The 19,617-nt window shown below is 40.3% G+C and overlaps 1 protein-coding gene across 4 annotated transcripts in view; it reads right to left on the reverse strand.

Annotated features, from left to right (window-relative positions):
- unc5a (unc-5 netrin receptor A) overlaps positions 1–19,617 on the reverse strand; it is a 186,524-nt gene that overhangs the window by 41,834 nt on the left and 125,073 nt on the right. For 2 of the 4 annotated variants that reach the window (XM_077577803.1, XM_077577802.1), the window contains exons 5-7: positions 17,610–17,790; positions 13,259–13,426; positions 3,490–3,654 (exon numbers count right to left, since the gene is read on the reverse strand). In XM_077577803.1, coding sequence (XP_077433929.1) covers positions 3,490–3,654; positions 13,259–13,426; positions 17,610–17,790 — 514 coding nt within the window. The remainder of the gene's footprint in view (positions 1–3,489; positions 3,655–13,258; positions 13,427–17,609; positions 17,791–19,617) is intronic. The other 2 variants (XM_077577805.1, XM_077577804.1) reach the window with 1 other exon arrangement.

Below are 19,617 nucleotides of genomic sequence, written 5' to 3' on the forward strand. Positions count from 1 at the left end.
AATAACATAAACTATAAATAAAAACTTGAAATAAACTTGAAACAAACTTGAAATAAACATGAAATAAACTTGAAATAAATAAATAAATAAAACAAATGACAAATTTCAGTCGGTCCCTGATCAAATTTAATTCATAAATATACTAAATATAAATATACTACGAGGGACAATCCCTCTCACTCCCTCTGAAATCAATTCATTGAACAAATTATTTTCATTATCATCTTGAAAATATTTTTAATCGCACCCAGCTGACCTCTAGGCACAACTATGTGAGACGGCCGGCGGGAGGGGGTGCGGGTTACACACTGACAATTGCGCGATCGTGTAAAGCGGTCCCCAATTGACCACGTCACATCATCCGCAAGGAGAAATCTTACAGTTTTAATGGGAATGACGGGAGCCGCTTCGATTAGTTGGGAGTCGACTGCGTTCCATCCCACTGTGCTAGATTTGCCTTCGGTCTTAATGAGGGAGATTAGAGATGTGTGTGACAAAGCACTTCCTTTGTTGCGGTACGACAGTCGCTCTGCAGTTTCATTGTTGGATTACACTGAATGAGCCTGCCTTTTGTTTCAGGTTCACGTACGAGAGATGCCGACTAGCCGAAATGCATCATGTTATTTTTTGCTTCTTATCACACTTCACACTGCTATTGTCTAAGGGAAGACGTATGCTGGCAGCAGATTGGCCAGTGTAAATACAGTCACTCCGCACGTCTTGCCTCTCCGGGGAAGAGCAGCTGACCTTTGATGATGGGCTGACTGATGCTTCCTGGTTGACTGCGCCAGACTTGGCCATGGCTAAGTCGTGCACATGCATGCGCAAAGACACACGCAGGCGGCTTATGCATATGCAGCGCACGTCCACAAGTGCGCGGCCACCCACGCGCGCCTTCCACGTATCAGCCCATCCGATTGTGCCAATCAGCAGCAGATAAATTATTCAGTGTACTCATTCGCTCGCCCATGTCAATTAAATCCCCATTAAAAGACAGTGTTTACCAAGCAGCAACAAAGACGATTTATAACCATTTCTCTCCGCACCTTGACACTCCTGACTGGGTGGGAAACGGCACTATGGTCTCCCAGACAGGTTTATGATTCAGAATATAGGAAATGAAATGAACGGCCAAAATGTGCGCTGTAAATAACGGCAAGTCTCATCTGTGATATTGAGAGATGTGCCATTTATTTTAATTACTCTCACAGGATTAATAAAGTATTTTATCAGAGATCTAGAGGTGTTGCAAATATCTGCATGAGTCATCTAATAGGTCCAAAAAAATAAAAAATAAAATAAAATAGCCCATGAAAGCTAATGACAGCTCTGTGTGTAAAAATGTGTCCATTTTAAAGGATTTAATATAGAAAATTGAGCGGTTCCTTGATATATGAGTGACCCAACTTATTAGTTTGAGATACGGGCAGATTGCTTTAAAAACGAGGCTTCAAGCTGTTTATCGCCGATCTCAGTTAAAGTTGACTGTCTTTTTACATTTGATGTATTTAAAACCACATATATACGTAATATAACAATACTCATTTGGCATATATTCTTTATCCTCTGCCAAGAATGACTCATATTACTGCATTAAATCCATCCACCCATCACACTGCCCTCAAGTGGCCAAGGTGTGCATACCAGAAGGAGCAGCACAATGCTTATCGGATTGAAGCAAAAAAAAAAAAAAAAAAAGTGTTTTATTATGTATTAAACACATCCAGTAGGGATGCAAGGATCCACATGGCGCATACAGCACGTCCTATGGTAGTGTTTGAATCAACAGGGAAGATTCCATTTTCAGCTCTATTATTAGGTAAGAAGGCATCACAACATCAGTGAGGGTGAAAATGTATATTGCAGCGGAGAGCGCTGCGCCACCGCTAATTATTTCTCTTAGCAGTTGGGTTCTTCAAGTCGCGTGCCAAGTGTGTTGAGGTATCTCTCAGCTCAGTCCCGGTCTAGCTGCCATTGTTTCGTGACCACACAGAAGATCGATGGAAGCCTTGCCTGTCACTTTCATCACAAAGTCGGCGCCTCAATGAAGCCATATGCTGCAGCGAGTATTAAAAAGTAAAAAAAAATAATAATTAAAAAGCGTCAGGAATTCAATTTTAACGGCGCTTTCTGTTCAATGTTGGTTGATGTCATTTGAAAAGTTCATTAGAAAGGTTTTTGGATGCAGTGCTGTCATAAAGGCATTTTTGAAACATTCAACTCTTTTGGAAAAGGATTTCCCGTCCCAAAATATTATCAACACCTTACATTATGATCCATTTGGGTGTACTTTAAAGCCTCTACGACAGTTTCCAACAAAGCATTATCACTTGTGAATTCTACGGTTCGGGCCACATTGTCCGCCGATTGGTAGGTTTAAAAATAGAGCGTGTTCATGATAAGGCAACATGATCACTCTGCATTCACTATAAAATAGCAAGAGAGAAACTTAATTGAAACATGTCAAGGAAGCTGCAAACATAACTTAACGCGCTGCCTGAGCAAATGCTAACTTAAAAAAAAATAAAGCTTACCAAACATTACATCGACACCAAAGTAATAGCCTTAGGACGCTTTTTTTCTCCTTTTTTTTTTTCTTTTCTTCTTTTTCTATGATGTGGACATAGGCTAGTTTGTAACTCCTCATGTTTAAAGGAAGGAAATGTGCCTTAAATTGCACTTTTTCAGTCTTAAAAAAAGAAGATAAAACAAAGAATAAAAAAATAAAAATAAATGAATACAATAAAATAATATAAAAATAATATAAAAATAAATAATAATAATAATAATAATATAAATAAAACTATAAAAAACATAAAAAAATAAACAAAAATAAGACAAGATGTCTTCATTTATTTTATAAAACATTGCTGCCCATTAGAATAAAAAAATAATAATTTAACTGAAAAAGCTCAAATATGGCTGCTTAGAATTTAGCAACATAATCAGTCCATATATAAAATAAGGTATCATAAGGTAAGGTATAATAAGGTAAGTTGTGTTCCTAAAATGATTATAAACAGCCAAATTTGACATTTTCATTTTTTTTTAATTTAAGGGCAAAAGTGTTTTATAACATAAATGAAGACAAAGTTTTATTTATTTAAGACGATCCGATCCATGACTCAAATCTGTGAACCGATCCAAACTAATGAAATAAATGACTTTATGACTTTCAAGTGAGCATATTGTCAATAATATTTTAAGCAATTGTGACCGTACTGTATATCAAAAGAGTGTTCTTTTAGCCTAGCTTTACTTTTAAGCTAAAGCTTTGGCCTTGAAAACTGAAAAAGGACACTCGAGTCGTCTATATATTTTGTGGCCAAAGTGTATTGAATTGAAGTTCATTTAGCACTTAGTAGCCTTGGCATGCTCACAAACTTGCGCAGCCTATAATTGTGTTACATGACATCATTTCTCTGTAAGACACCAAGAAGCCCAAGTAAAGTGCAGCTTGCGCTTAACGTGGGCGGCTTGTACACTCACTCTGTGGGCACTGCTCGCTGGTGCAGTTAAGAGACTGAAGGTCCAGCCCCTGGCAGTCCTTGCCCCCGGTGCCAGGTGACGGTTGGGTGCACTCCCGGCTTCTCCACATGGCGCAGTCGGCGCCGCACGCCGACCACTTGCTCCATTCGCTCCAACCTCCATCCACTGTAAACACATATTCATGAAAAAGAAAACACAGTGAGGTCAGGAGGAACTGATATGTATTTTATTTCATGTTTGAATAACAAAATATTTTTTTAAAAGGCTACTAATTGAAAATATGCTCAACAAATTCACTCCAATGTATCTAAACATTTCATAATCCTGATTATTTTTACAAGATACATTGAAGCGCTCATGCAAAAGTAGTGGGCGCATTTGCATGCAAGACCTGAACAACTGATAGAAAACTCTGTTGCCATCTTGTGCAAATCTACTGGCTCTAAAATGTAAACCTGTTGGGAATGCACAAAGACATGCAAATTCACTTGCAAATGCTCAAATCCAAGCAGATGTACGGAGAAGCTGAAGATTGTTTTCCCCTTTACCTTTCCTCCTTTTGTTTATTTAGAGGATGGAAATCAGATGCAACCAAGCTAAACCTTACCGCTCAGCCACTTGTTTAACTCAGTCTGTAGAACACGTCACTGGGAATTTGTTCCTCAAATGTATTTATTGTACAGAAAATGTGTTAGACCACTATTTGCCCTATATATAAAATATATGCAAACTTTTATTTCAAAGTTTCCTTTATTTAAAAAGAAATCCTGTGCAATATGTTTAGGCAACAATGTGCCCTGATATTATATCAGTTTTAACATAAACATTCATAGCTGGTGCAAAAAAATAATAATATTTTTTTCTTTCTTGTGCCCAACTTGCTCAAATGCCACAATTAAGTAGTTGCAAACACGCCTTTGTCAAGCACCCATCCTGTCGACTACAGTAAATCCTCTTCGTGCGGCCATTTTGCAACAAAGGTGAGGTGCTGGTGGCCGGGAGTGATATTGAGAGTGACGCAGCAAGCAGCCTGGGGAAGGTTACCACAGGGCTAATATGAAAAAGAGCCGTAATGAGCTCTCGTGGGGGGGCAGCAACACCGCAAGTCTTGCACTTCCTCGTCCCGATTGTATCAGCGCAGAGGAACCGGCGACGCACACACTATGACAGCAACAACCCTCTTCCTGGATGACCCGAGGGCAAGGAAACGGTAGCGCTCGTTAATCCTCGCAATAAAGAGCGCAGGGGGCACGAAGTTCCGAACACGGGTCCGACCGACCCAGGGCGGGTCAGAGGCTTAGGTTTATGAAGCAAGAGCGCTACTCAGGGTGGGATGGAACTAATATAGCACAGCTACTCTGACTGATGAAGTTATTCGGGTTTGGCGCCAGCCCATGATTGAAATGCAGCTAAAAGCAGTCACAGGTGTGTGAATTAGGTTGGCTGCGCGGAAACGCTATAAGCTAGTCTATGTGTGTGCATAATTTGTGTGTGCAGGATGCTGACACAGCTCGGGTCTCTATGCAGTCAGATCTGTTTGGCAGAGAGAGCGGAACCAATCAGATAATTGTCCTTGTTTGGCATTGAGTGGACCCATCCGTGGGCCAGCGTGCTGATTATCCGAGTCGGGATTGAAAATGATTGAATAGCAAATTAGATCCTAATGAATGGCGAATGGCGCCCCTCGGTTTATCCACGCCACTGTGAAATAAAGAGATGGGATCAAAATTTGCCCTGATGAGGCCACGAGTTTTTCTTTTTGCCAGCACGAAGCAAGATTATTGGACATGCTAATCATATTTTCAAACAAAGAGACTGGAGTGGAAATAGTATGACACTTATGAGAATGGCAATGAGAACATTTGTTTTTGTATGATTACGAATCAAGAGTAATCAAATATTAGTGTAAAATATTATGCACTTGCCGCAAAAATGTCCATTAGTCGTTTTTTTGTGCATTTTTTTTTAGGATTTTCATTGCTTGCTGGGTTTGTGCATACACAAACAGCCCTCTGAAGGACTAGCTATGCTTATTACAATGTTTTCTATAAATAATAAATAAAACTAACTCAAAATAAAATCAAATGACTGGGAATGTTCAATACCACTTTTTTTTTTTTCCAGACCGACACCAGTACGAATAAGTTGTCACAGATAACAATATCAAGTACAGATACTTTTGATACATAACCCCCCCCCCCCCCCCACAAAAAAAAAGAAAAAAAAAAGAATTGTCTAGGGATGTTCAATCAATACCACTTTTTTAAGACTGGTACCAGTACAACTATTGAATAGTCACCAACTACATATATATATATATATATATATATATATATATATATATATATATATACACATATATATATATATATATATATATATATACATACACACATAGTATTTTCCTTAAAATTGCATGAAATTAATGGCAATTTTCTATTATTCTTATTTCTAGATCGTGATCGGGGTCAGAAGAAATATGCTAAGTAAATACCATGAACCAGAAAAGTTTATTTCCTTTTAAAAATCTAACTTTGAAATCAAAACCTGGCCTGTTTTTATTCCTTCCACAGTGTAAACACAGAAATCGGATTATCCACAGAGAGTTTTCCATATCAAATCCCCAGGAAGGGATTGTTAGCACAAGAGTGAAAGACTGTGCAACTGCTTTTCAATCAGGCAGCACCGCAGGTTTGAGGTCAGGCCGGCTCGCGAGGAGGGACAGCAATACAATAGCCCAGTGGCACGCCTCAATTTGGACATGTTGTCAAGGGGGAAAGGAAAAAAACGACCCCCGCCATTCTTTACAGGTCAAAGCGGGGTCTGTCTGAGGCTTTTGCTCCTCAACGGTCATAGTCCGAGTTCATCAAACACCTGCGGTTTGGCGTGTCCTTGAGGGGAACATGAGAGCAGAGGGTCATCTCTCAGTTCCTGTAGTTGTCAACACGTGCTGTAACGGCCCCCTAATCTCACCGACCTGACGACGACAGCCTTCGACAACCCCACGTGGAGGTGCTTGGCAGCTCAGCCCAATGAAGTGACTGATGCAACATCGCTTAATGTTCATTTTTTACATTCTGTTTGTCTTTATTTATTAATTTAATTTTTTTTTAAAGCTTTTTTTCCTCTCAATATTAACTCATTCATATTCACTCTCAGCCATTGTCACTGAAGCAACCCCCTTCGCTCCCGGCTGTTTTACTGGATTTTGACTGATTTTGCAAGGACCACAGTAAATTGTGTTTGATTGCTATATATATATTTAAAAAAAAAAACACTCAATAGCGCCACCTAGGCATGCATCCATTCATTTAGATGAAAAAGTGGAACTAATGATATCCAATGGAAAAATGGAAAAAAAGAATCACTCAATAACGCCACTTTTAACATGGCCTTGGCTGACCTCTCATACTCTGCTGCTACCAAATGAAAGATTAGAGTCTCTTTTTTCATCTGTAAAAAAAAAAAGTATATTTCTTTCTGTTTCCGTTTTGCAGCAATTAGCATTAGAATATAGCTAAGTTTCATCGTTATTCACAAATCAGTTTAAAACAGTGAGGAAAACAGCTTGTTGCAACATGGCCTTGGTTGATCTCTTATACTCTGCTGCCACCTGCTGGCCGTTTTTTTGTAATAACTATCATTCATCAAGCGTCTCATTCTTCAGCGGCTGCATCAAAGCCTTCTGCATGCTCTAGCATAAAAAAAAAAAAACATGAAAAAAATATAAATATGTTTTTGGGACCATGGTAATATTTAAAATAGAGCATATTTATAAGTTTTGGGGAGTAAATGAGTTAAAAGTTACATGTCCTATTGCTGGATGAATGGAAGTTATAATAGTCATCTGAACAAAGCAGACATGTCTCCCTTATGTTAACTAATTCAGTGGAATGAGCCAAAACGGGATGTGAGATGACGAGAGGGAGCCAAGGCAAATGGCAGCGAATGATTGAAAGAGCGACGGTCCAAGTCTGTCACCAGATGGCCGCGCCGCTTTCAATGTGAACTAATATGTTTTCGATGCTATTAGCGACGTCTAGCATTTGTTCTTTGGACGCAAATGAAGTCTCCAGAACAAGCTTGTTATACTTGTTAAGGAGAACTCGGCACTTGCCTGCAGTAAGAAACGGCAAGCATATGGGTGCCGAGATGCATGCGTGTGTGCATACAACACGGCCCTGCAAACAAAACACGCACAAATACACTAGCCCCGAGTCTGTTTATTTTCCATCTAGCGGAATTCTCATGACTCCGCTGGCAAGCCTGAGGGATCAGTACAATATTTGAATAATTCACCCAAGTTAGCAATCTTTTCATGTTGTTTGCGTTCCTCTCTCACAGCTTGATTCATTTGTATGGGTCAGGTGTCGCCGCCATGCTTGTAGAACTTGGTTGCAACTATTTACAGTTGCCTCTTGTACTGCATATTTGCCCGAATGTGACATTTTGCCCTGATTGTTGGCCCCCGACGAGAAAAATAGCACAGGAATGGAGTCGATGAGAATGTGTTGGATGGATTATATTGCACATTTATATTGTGAGTTCAATGGAAAGACAAAGAAACTGAAAGTAAACAGGAGACAGAGTTAAACTCTTGACTGTTTAACCGCGTGTCCGCCTCAAGCGTTGAGCTCGAAGCCTCAGGTTTTAGCCTCAGCCCCCTCCCGTGAGCTCCCTGGGCCCCTCCCAATTTGGGGCCCATCTGATCTGACAGACTGGTCTTCCTACGCCTACCCTTTAACACTTTGGGGACTTGGACCTTTCCAGTTTCACAAGAAGAGAAGTGCTAGCGTCCTTTCGCAGAAGAGTCACAGAACAAGCTGTTGTAGAAGATGGCAGCCTTAAGAAGTCGGTATGAATCATGTGGCAGAAAAATACCGTTCTGTCATTGACCGAATGCCCAGATCCGTTGGTACAGATCCAGCAGAAGGAAGAATGAAGCTTTAACCTGTAACCTGTAACCACAGGGCGGCCATATTGGGACAAAGCTGCTCGATCACTCATAACATTACACTTAATGAAGCATGTTAATTCAGCCTGAATCATAGCCACGCTAATGGGGTTTGTAACAAACCAATCCATTTAAATCCGTCAAGAATTCAATGAGTTACAAGAATTTAAATGAGTAAATCACCCAATTTACCCCTGTCCTAAGATGGCCGACCAATAGTTACGTTGCAGACTCCGCCTTGAGACATCTAGTCTTTATATCTGTTCAATAACCTGCCTACTGATCTGAATATATGACTGGATAGCCGATAGCCCATACACGCCTGTGCAAGCCGTTGAAGCGACAGGGCGGCCATCTTGCTCCACCCATCACGCGAGCAGACAACTAAGGTATACGTACGGATTAGACATAGTATAGTATAGGGCCGGGGGCGCGGTGGGTGGTTTGTGGCGCGGTGGTCACTATTTTTTAACAAGTAAAAATAAAATAAAAAATGTGGACGGTATGTGCTGCTTTGAAGACCCCCTTTTTCATTTATCACTCAGTTCCTTAGACCCCAATGTTAGATTTGGCAGAGGCATCTTTTGCTGAATTACAGTTATAATTCTTTAATAAAAAATATACAAGTTTCCTCCTGTAAATATCATTAAGCATATAATTTATACATGTATTTAAGGCAAGTTATAAAATGTCTGAAGTCCTCTTGTTTATGGTTAACAAATTAAAACATCATAAATCATGCTGTTTCTACCAAGTACTGTCTCAAATGTTCTCCAATTTCAACACTGTAAATGTAAATACAACAGGAGAAAAAAACAGAGCTGTCAACACTTATGGCAACTGAAAAAAAAAGTCTCCTTGTCTCTAAAAACATATTTTTTTAAATTGAAACGGGGTAAAAAACAACAACAACAACTGCTGGCTCGTCCCATTTCCTTGGCGGACACCCGGCTTGACGGTCGTAGACCATTATATATATATATATATATATATATATATATATATATATATATATATATTTTTTCATTCATATATATATATATATATATATTCATATATATATATACACATTCATTCATATATATATATATATATATATATATATATATATATATATATATATATATATATATATATATATATATATATATATATATATATATATATATATATATATATGTCGGTCATTGATGGAAGACCGTCTGTCAATATTGACAGAATGCCCACCTCCGCATATACATATATAAACATATATATTACATAAACTGTGCTCGTACGGTGCAGATGAATTCAAACTCAAATGGGATTTGTTCACTAGAATACATTCAATTAGTTTGCACAAACGCATACACACAAAAGAGGCAAAGCAAATACTAGAAGCCATCCATCTACCAATGAAAAAAAAAAAAAGCAGACAAGCTGTAACCGCACATTGGCCAGTGCAAGCAGCATAACAAACTAAATCTTTTCTGATACAGCCTTCTCCTATACAATAAAAGCCACAACTGCACAAAGGCAATGAAAGCGCAGCACAAAAACGAAGGCCCTGAAGATGCCTCTCGAGTGATACTAGAAAAGAGAGCACTACGTTTAAGTAGAAATGAATGACAATGTGCATCTGTGGAAAAGGTTGACCTTTCTTGAGCAACTGCACTCCTGTAAGAGGATTTTCCGAAGAAAGCTTACGAGAATGTTAAAAAGTCCTTCTCCAAGTATACAAGGATGCTTGCAAGCTGTCCATGTGGCTGAACGTGACTCTGACATGCCTCCTTTGCTATGTCAAGGCGGGCGATTCACCGATGCCTTGCTCGTGTGTTTGATGAATCCAAAGCGAGGATTCAGATTTGGGTTAGTCGCTGCCGGGCTGTGCGTGAGCTCGCTGACAAATGACGGAGCAGTGGCTTCATCTGGGCCGACCGAGGGGGGACGTTCGTGTGTACGCAGCCGAGCAGCCGTGCCACTTGCGGTTGGGAAGAACAAACTGATCATGTCGGCGGCTCTGGCGTGTCGGACTTGGCCTTGAGGGGAACCTGCTTCAGGTGCTGACAGCTGGACTTGTCTGAGCCACTGAGACAGCTAACATGAGAGGTGGGGAGGACGTCTGGGTCACCCGCTGTTGCAAACCACAAGACTGACAGGGGTGTGACAGCAAAGCGTGTTGTTTTCTCACAATACAGTGGAACCTCCAAAGGTCAAACGCAAAATACTCATTGAGCATCTGACGGATTAACTACACTAATGTTTTGCTTACTTTTTATTTAATTTGCTATTTGAATTTTATTCAAGCATCGAAGTCTACCAGTGAGGGCAAAGCAGAAAAATTTAATGCTAACTATTTAGGCTGTGCACAAATGGGTGGTGACTCGAACAGAGATGTAAAATGGTCATTAAAAATTTAAAGTGCGAAGAATCAATTTCACTTACTTAAATTACCTTTGAAAAGTAGACTGGCGGCCATTGCCAGCATCGGGTACCTCACTGCTAGCTAGTAGCAGCTAGCTACTTGCTGCTAGTTGCTAACACTGACGACTGGTGCCATATTATACAATAAGAGCATAATAAGCGGGTTTTTACCGCCCTAAATTAGCGATTGAACATAATTTCGGGATGATTTTGTGCGTTGGGGACAACTTCAAAAGAAAATCTTACCATTAATAAATTCTCCTAGCACACCGGTCGCCATGGGCGGGCCATAGAGGTCCGTGCCCGCCCACCAAGATGATTGTGCCCCCCGATTTGAGGCATAGATCTTTTTCATTTTTATATTTTTCATAGTAGCTAATTTTGTGTTTATTAACATGTGAAGAAACAGTGGTGTGATTTTGTTTGATTGATGGCCACAACCATCACGCCTTATTGAAAATAATGTTAGGTACGCTGGCTTATACGCGACGAATACGTCATGTTGGCGTGCGAGAGTCATGTGTACAAGTTTTTTTTACTTGGTATTGTCTACTGTGGCAAGACATGTCTGTATAACATGTACGTAGTTGTAAATAAGGAGTTCTGAGCTGGCCCGTTCGAAGCGATGTCAGCGCATCCGCCATATTGGATGTGGCAATTGTATTCGCAAATAAATCAGCAAATAATTAGTAAGATTGTATTAGAATGGGATAATACAATCAAAGGTAATGGTTCCTTATGTATCCAATGAGTTGTGTCTTGATGATACACCTCCAAGGAGGAAGTAAACGAGGCATCTTTACTAATAGCTTCACTTTGCCTCATCCAATATGGCTGCGGCGTCAACGTACTCACAACGGCGTTGCCGTCTACTGTATGTGAATGTACTGTAAATGCTGTCTACGATAATACTTGTCAGCGGGTGCCATTCAATGAACGGATGCACGGCAGTGCTATTTGAATGTATCCAAATATGTGGGGCAAGTTAATGCTGTCTGTAGGGTATTCGTAATACCCTTAAGACTGGGCTCTGGCGACGGGTATGTCTCCTGGTATGATGGCTAAGAATTTTATTCAAGACATTCCCTGTATTGTTTTTAAAGATTTTATGGTTGCGGCAGTTTGAGCATGGAACAAATTCAACTTATTTGATAGGATATAAAAAAATATTTAGAAATCAGAACAACTTGCAAGTCAATCGGCGCCACAGAACGGATTGTTTGACTTTTGAGATTCCACTGTAAACTAAAAATGCGCTTTCACAGAGCATAATTCATTTTCTGCCGCAACACCGTAAAGCTGAAATTACACACGTGGACGAGAGACGAGAGGAAGATTTGTTCTAGAAAAAGCAACACTGACGTTAATCTCTTCGTGTTCATAGAGGTCAGCATTTGTGCTTTTGCTACAGGGGAATGTCAAGCATCCCTGGACAACCCGTTCAATTGAATTGAATTGAATTACCAATTGCTTGAGAGCTAATAGCAGATCCATCCCGATAGCACCCTGAACGAGCATCACGCGGGTTCGCCTCCATCCACTTGCTGGGTTAGGTTACTTCCACTCACGCTTGACATCTGCTGATGTCTTTACATGGACAAAGTGTAACACAATACCTAGATTGACGGAGGAAAATAACCTCTGTTTCAGCTTGGGAGAGGCTGCTGCCAACACAGGTGTAGGATTTCACATGCTGTCTGCTGTTTGATCACATCAGCCATTGCTGTTTGGTTCGCAATCAAGCGTTTTTCCTCTTCCTGTATTCTTGCTCCTTTCACCTATAACCTGGTTTTCATACGCAGCACTCTCGCCGTCATGCTATTGCTGGCCCTTGGTTACGGGGGCTAAATCAGGACTGCAAATGAAGCAGACTGCATCTCAGGCTACAAAGGATCGATATCCGTTGCTAAGTATCAGGCGAGGCACTCCCTGCCTCTTGGAGTCTCTCACGAGAGAGACTGGGCAGGGAAATGAAACGCCCCCGACTCTTACGACGTAAACATAGCACACAGGCCGCTATAATTCACCCTTTTATTACCCATATTTACTACACAGCTTTAGCTGCAAACAATAACAAATGTAGTAGCTGGTCTGACACAGCAGCATGGTTGGCTTGGACTATGTCTCTTAAATCAGAGAGGTCTATGAAATAAGAGCAGGGTCTTCATAAAAGATAATGAGATATGTGAACAAAGTGGGATGATAAATCGCTTTCAAGGCCGTGAGGATTAATAGGTGCGGAAAATGACGGTGTATGTTGAAATTCGAAATACACGAGAAACAGAATCAAGGGAAGAGCCGCAGGCAAAAATAAAGATGAGCAGATGACTTCTGGATGCAAAGAAATGCAAAAAGAGCCACAGGAAGCCAAGTGCCACAGGACAAGCAGGGGGGGAGTTGCCTGGGAGTTACCTGGACAGGTGGCCACGCAGGCACTTTTCTGGACGTTCTGCCCCTCGCAAGACGTGCCTCCGTTCAGTGGCGTGGGGTTGGTGCAGCTCCGACTCCTCTTCTGCCAGCCTCGCCCACACACGGCGCTGCAGGACGACCAGGTGGTCCACGTGGACCAGCCGCCGTTGACTGTCAGACCAGCGCAAGGAGGGAGGATGGTTTTGGAGAGGGTTGGAATTGGAAGGGAGGATGGGATGAGGGGAAAGAGCAGCCAGGATTACCCGACATGCGCTAAGGACAAGACGTGTGCGTTCCAAGAACAATCGCGAGTGCTGCTGCGCTTCAAAGGCAAGCTTGAGAGCGGAGAGCTGCTTTCTGCAATCGAGCTGAAATTTGAGCCACCTCAAGTGCAGACACAACAGATACATTATGGTGACCATATCCCAACCTGATTGACCAAAAGGATACGTGAAACAAAATGTTGCCAAATTCTCAAATCCAAACGAACTGTGACGCTTGTCACGCCAACATGTTCATGTTTTTCCAATAAGGACTAATCTAACTAGTTACTTTTCCCAGTCAAGTAATCAGACTACAGATACTCATCAAAGTCACAAAACATTATTTAACTCATTCACTCCCAGTCATTTTCACTGAAGCAACCCCCTTCGCTCCCGTCTGGTTTACTGGATTTTGACTGATTTTACAAGGCCACAGAATTTTCTGTTCTATTGCTATAAAAACATGGAACCTACCAAAAGAAAGATTAGAATATTTGTATCTGTTTCCGATTTGCAGCAATTAGCAATAGAATATAGCTAAGTCGCACCATTATTCACAAACCTGTTGAAAACAGTGGGGAAAAGAGCTTGTTGCAACATGGACCTGGTTGATCTCTTATACTCTGCTGCCACCTGCTGGCCGTCTTTTGTAATAACTACCATTACTTTGAGCAACCTCTTCATGTCAGAAGTTGTATCAAAGCCTTCTGTATGCTCTAATATAAAAAAACAAAACAAAAAAACATCCAAAATATGTTTTGGGGAGAGAAGGACAATGATTAAAAAACGTATTTAGACGTTTTTGGGGTGAGTTAAACAGGTCAATCACCTCTGGGTTTCAACAGCGAGTGACATTTGACAAGACAAGTGCATTCTTTTCAGCCACGGTGATCACTCACGCGTGTGCTAACGAATAATAAAGAAAAATTGGAGGATACCCTACCCTAACAGCCCATTGTTGACTAAAAGGCACTCAACAAACAGCACATTATAGAATATGTAAGAAAGGGGGACTCTAGTATTTACAGCTTGAACATAGTGAAGCATTGTGCCTTCAACTTCATCTACTTTTAAAATAATCAGTAAAGTAACTAAGTTAGATTTAAAATAAAATAATAAAGTAAAGTTACTTTTTAAATCAATTAATCCATCCATCTTCTTAAGCGCGTTTTCCTCACAACCAAGTTACTAGTTAGCTTTTCAAGGCAAATGTGGCAACACTCTAAAAAACTTTTTACATTCAGGAAATGGCATAACCCAGCATTTGCGTGTAAAACATCATGAAAGTAAAAGTCATTAGGATTGTGCCCATCAAACATCCATCCCTGATTGCACCATTTCACGTCGCACATATTACACTGTGTGGATTATAGAGAGCAGCCCTATCATTTTATTTTCCTACCCCCAATTGCAATTGCAAAGTGCAGCACAATCAAGCTCAAGTTATTACAGCTCGTCCTGATGAACCAGTGAGTGCCCGTGTTCTGAAGTCGCACCAGTCGCAGGCACATCACTGGCGCTCCGCCCCTGACGGCAAGTAATTACATCAAACCATCTTGATGTGATCCTAATCTGCACCTCCCTGCATCTAACTGCGCTTGTTTCATCTTACATGATACCGTCATTCCTGATTTATTGACTTGAACGGCGCAGCCACCCCCCGCTCTGGTCATCCCACCCCACCACCCAATATCCCCTCTTACTTTCGCCCGGGCTTGTCGTGACTGAATCATTTCCTTGCCCCCTCTATGCGATTGATTGCCCGCCACAGCGAGGTAAATTGCCAGGCAACACAAGCCCTGATTACCTCTTAGCACAGAATGCAGCCTCGCCAGTCAGGCCGTGATAAAATGCATTTCTGGCCCCCTGTTGAACCCTTTGAAAAGTAGCCGTTATTATGACCCACTGCGGCTAGCTAGATCAACTAACATGGCGGACGTACAGTTTATTCTTCTGAGGCACAGTAGGCGAGCAGAGGATAGAAACAAGAGCGCTTTTGTTGTGATTTAGCCTCAATTCAAAACACAACCAGCGATTCATTTGTCATCTTTTCAAGCACAGTGAATTGTGGGCAGAAATAAATGTGCACGCAACAAAGCATTCTGTTCACAATTTTGCAGGTCCTTAAGTGAGAATTATTGTTTGGAAATGGATCTCCAAAAGAACCATAATGTGTAAACGCTGGATACCCATAGTTTCATTTACCAGAGTGCTGAGTGTTTCATGAGCGGTTTGACAGTACACTTTAAAATAGACAGAAGAGGCAGTACTTTTATGCACATTCAACCACAAGTTGCTTTTTAATTAATTCCACAATGTGTAGACCAGAGGTGGCAAATCCAGGTCCAGAAAGTCAAAACCCTGCCGCAGTTTGGCTTTAGCCCATAGCTAGCTAGCTATCTCCCCTAGCAGGTAAACGAGCACCATGGGAGCTAGCTAGGGAGCTAGCTAGCTAGCTAGCACCCGGGGCTAAAGTCAAACTGTGGCAGGGTTTTTACTTTCTAGACCTAGATTTGCCACTTCTGGTGTAGACACAGATTTACTTTTGAGGGATTATTACTGTAATTTGATATACACATTCCCAAAATGTTCATTTTATTCTACATACATTACATCTGGACTCAAAATGTGCCATGCACCTAAATGAGTCTGTATAAAATCTCAACCTAATCAAAGGAAACGTATTTTTACCCAGTCCAAGATCACTGTGCTCCGCCAACCCCGCCCCTTTATTTTGCTTCCTGCTTACTTCAGCCGCTTTCAATCTACCGAGATTGCTGGCATGAAAAAGGCAGCCGAGCCACAATGTTAAATAGTAATTGATATTCAAGTCTCAACAACCTGAATATGAGAACTGCATAACCTATTCAATTTGGGCGAGTAAATTCCTAGCGACGCCGTTATTTCAGAGGGGAGGTGACGACTAACAAGGTACCTGATGTTTTTCCAAACGCATTTACAAAAACAAACTCTTGCTAGCAGTCAAATATTGCAGAAGCCAGAGATTATTCTTTGTCAAAGGCTAAAAAAAAAACTAAAAAAAACTAAGCCCTAATAGAAGAACATTCTATACATCCAGTAATCACAGGGCAGAAAATACTGCATTTTAATAAAAAGGTCAGTCAGCTGATTCAATTTCTTCAACCATATTGGGCCTGCAATTTTGTGACCTTGTGGACCTTATGCGTTCACAATATGGCTGCCAGAAATATTAAAAATTTGCTATTTACTTCATCCCATCACTCACTGTCACATTATTAACCCCACTAAAAGGTCATGTGGACAGTGCCTTATCTATAAACAAAGGATAGAGTTAAGATAATTAGGAACTGACTGATTAATGGGCTGATAATAGCTCCTAATCTTTAAATCAGCCAAAATACATTTTTGCATTAATACATTACAACAAAGGACAAAGATAATTAACATTGTTCAAAAAAACATAATAAAATAAAAATACACGGGAAATCCACCCGACAACACCCCCCCCCAACACACACACACACACACATTTTGTCTTCGTTTTAAAGGCAAAGAAACATAAAGGAACATATCATTATTGTTGGAAACATTAAGGAAACAGGAAAAAAAGTTATTTTGTTCATTATATACTGTTTATTTTTATTTTTTTTTATTATTGGGCCAGCTAAACGGCTATCGGGTTTTTATTCTGCCAAGTGCGTTGGGCTTAAAACATAAATATATATACAATATAATTAGTGATTACTCAACATTACATTGTGGTTCTGGAATTGCACACACATTTTAAATTAATTCGATTTTAATAAAAAAAAAAAAAAAAAAAAAAATTATTGTAACTATTTTTTTTTAACTAATTCTGCCCAGAATTTTAATTAACACAAGATATATTATATACAACCACAATAGAGTAATCTTCCAGTTTTGAAATTCACAGAATTTTACAGCTCAACTGTTGAGCCCACACAGGTCATATAGTGCTTTAAAATTGTGATGAGTTGTGCATACTACTGCATATTGTTGTTATCGTTAACCCTTTGTGTAAAAGTGAGCCATTACACGATTGCCAATCATCCGAAGAGTCCATCCTTTCAAAACGCGTGTCCACTTACCGTAGATTAGGACGGTGGCGGAGTTGCTTTTGCGTCGGGCGACGATGTTCTTGGCCACGCACGTGTAGTTGCCCGTGTCGGCCAGCCGGGCCTTCTTGATGACAAGATTGTGGTCGGCAGTGATGACAAAATTGGGGTCGCTCTGCGGGTCGATCACGTCCTCGTTCCTCTGCCACTCCACCTAAAAAAAGAGAGTTTGATTGGTCAAAAGTGCAACTGATCCCAACAGTTGTGCTCCATTCATGCACGGCAACTGCCACGGAGACTTAAATGGGAGGCGCAGCGAGGTGCTTTTGTGTTGCTGCTGTTAAAAAAAAAAAAAAAATAATAATTTTGATGGAATTAATCTATTTATACACCTGACTGATAAAAGTATTTTGTGTTTCATTTTATAACAGCTGGAGATCTCTGTGGCATTCTGAATGCTTTTTTTTTTTTTAAATGTCAGTATTTTTTGCAGTCTTTGGTTGTTTTCTTAATCTCACTTGACCTTCTGCCTTGTTGAGGGTGCTGCAGCATTGTTGTTGGTATTATTGCCCCATGTGATGCACATAATTGGGCTTTCCTTTTCTTCTCCACGTCCCTTATTTCCTCCTGTGGCGACTTCTGCTCTGATGCTCTTTTTTGTCGCCGCCTGGCACTTTTCTTCCTATTTCTCTGCAAGCTGTCCCCACACTGTCCAACTGTGATTGACTAGTTGGCTGTTTGCGGTCCCTGGACTGTCTGAATGGCTCGCACAACCTATGCTGTTGGTGTCATTAGAGTGTCCACTGTCTCCATAGCTGTGCGTCTACCAAGCTGTATGGATCGGCAAACATTTTTTGACAAAGCCTTTGTTAAAAAGTGAAGAAAGTCACCAAACTGCAGTTCCGTTCACCATTGTAACATTTACAGAGATTCTGAATGTTTTTTTGTTTTTCCCAATAGGAAGTTACACATTATATGTAAAGAATTTTTTTAATTTGTATTTGTGTGTGTGTACGGGAACGTTTAGCCGGCTAATGAGCATAAAATTAAAGTAACCAGTCAATAAAGCTCTTGGATGTTGGACCGGAGAGACAAACACTCCCAGATTAGTTTAGCGCTAGCTAGCTGGTATGACAGAACACGGATGGATTTAAAACTTTACCAAAAGCAAAAAAAAAAACACCTTGGGTTCTGCTGTTGGTGATTTTACGGTGAGGGATCCTGGAAGTTAGAGTAAGCTATTTTAAACTAATAAGAAAAATCTCTGACGGTTGACGGCTGTCTTGGTGCACATCGTGTAGTGTTATTTTTTTTTTTAATCTAGTCTCAGTTTTAGTCCAGTTTCAATCACGCTTGTTCGTTTTTAATCATAGTTAGTCAACCTCATCCTGTTTTTATTTAGTCAACTTTAAGTTGACTATAAATCTAGCATTTTAGTCTTTATTTAGTCTAAAAAAATTGTATTTGTCCAGTTATAGTTAACAAAAAATCTCAATGTTTTAGTCAGGACAATCATTTTACCCCTGCATTTTTTTTTTTATCAGCAGATAATGTTGAACATTTTAGATTAAAAACTATTTCACATGGAATTTTCTCTCATCTTTTTGATGGAAAACAACGTCAGACACAGATACAGTATATCAACAAGTGGCTACTATGGTTACGAGCTAGTAAATTAGCCAGCATTAGTTAGCGGTCAGATTAACATTAGCCGTTAGATTAATGTTACGGTACAACTATAATTTACTTTTTTTTTCTCTAACCTTTCACAGTGAATCCGCCTCCTGTCTGTCCCATGTGTTTGTGCATGTTGCACTCGCCAGCTGCAGGTTTGAAAGGGGGTGTGTCACTGTGTCACATGACAGTGTCACAAATTAGCAGAAACAGGATTTTACAAAATCATATAATTTTCGTCTCGTCTTTGTTCATGAACTAAAATGTCCATGGGTTTTAGTTCAGTTTTTATCAAGTGGAGTACATTTTCGTCTCGTCTTCATTAATCGACAAAAATGCATACTGATTTAGTCCCAGTTGTTGTTTA

This window comes from Vanacampus margaritifer, chromosome 10 (genome assembly GCF_051991255.1).
Source record: "Vanacampus margaritifer isolate UIUO_Vmar chromosome 10, RoL_Vmar_1.0, whole genome shotgun sequence".
Classification (NCBI taxonomy): Eukaryota; Metazoa; Chordata; class Actinopteri; order Syngnathiformes; family Syngnathidae; genus Vanacampus; species Vanacampus margaritifer.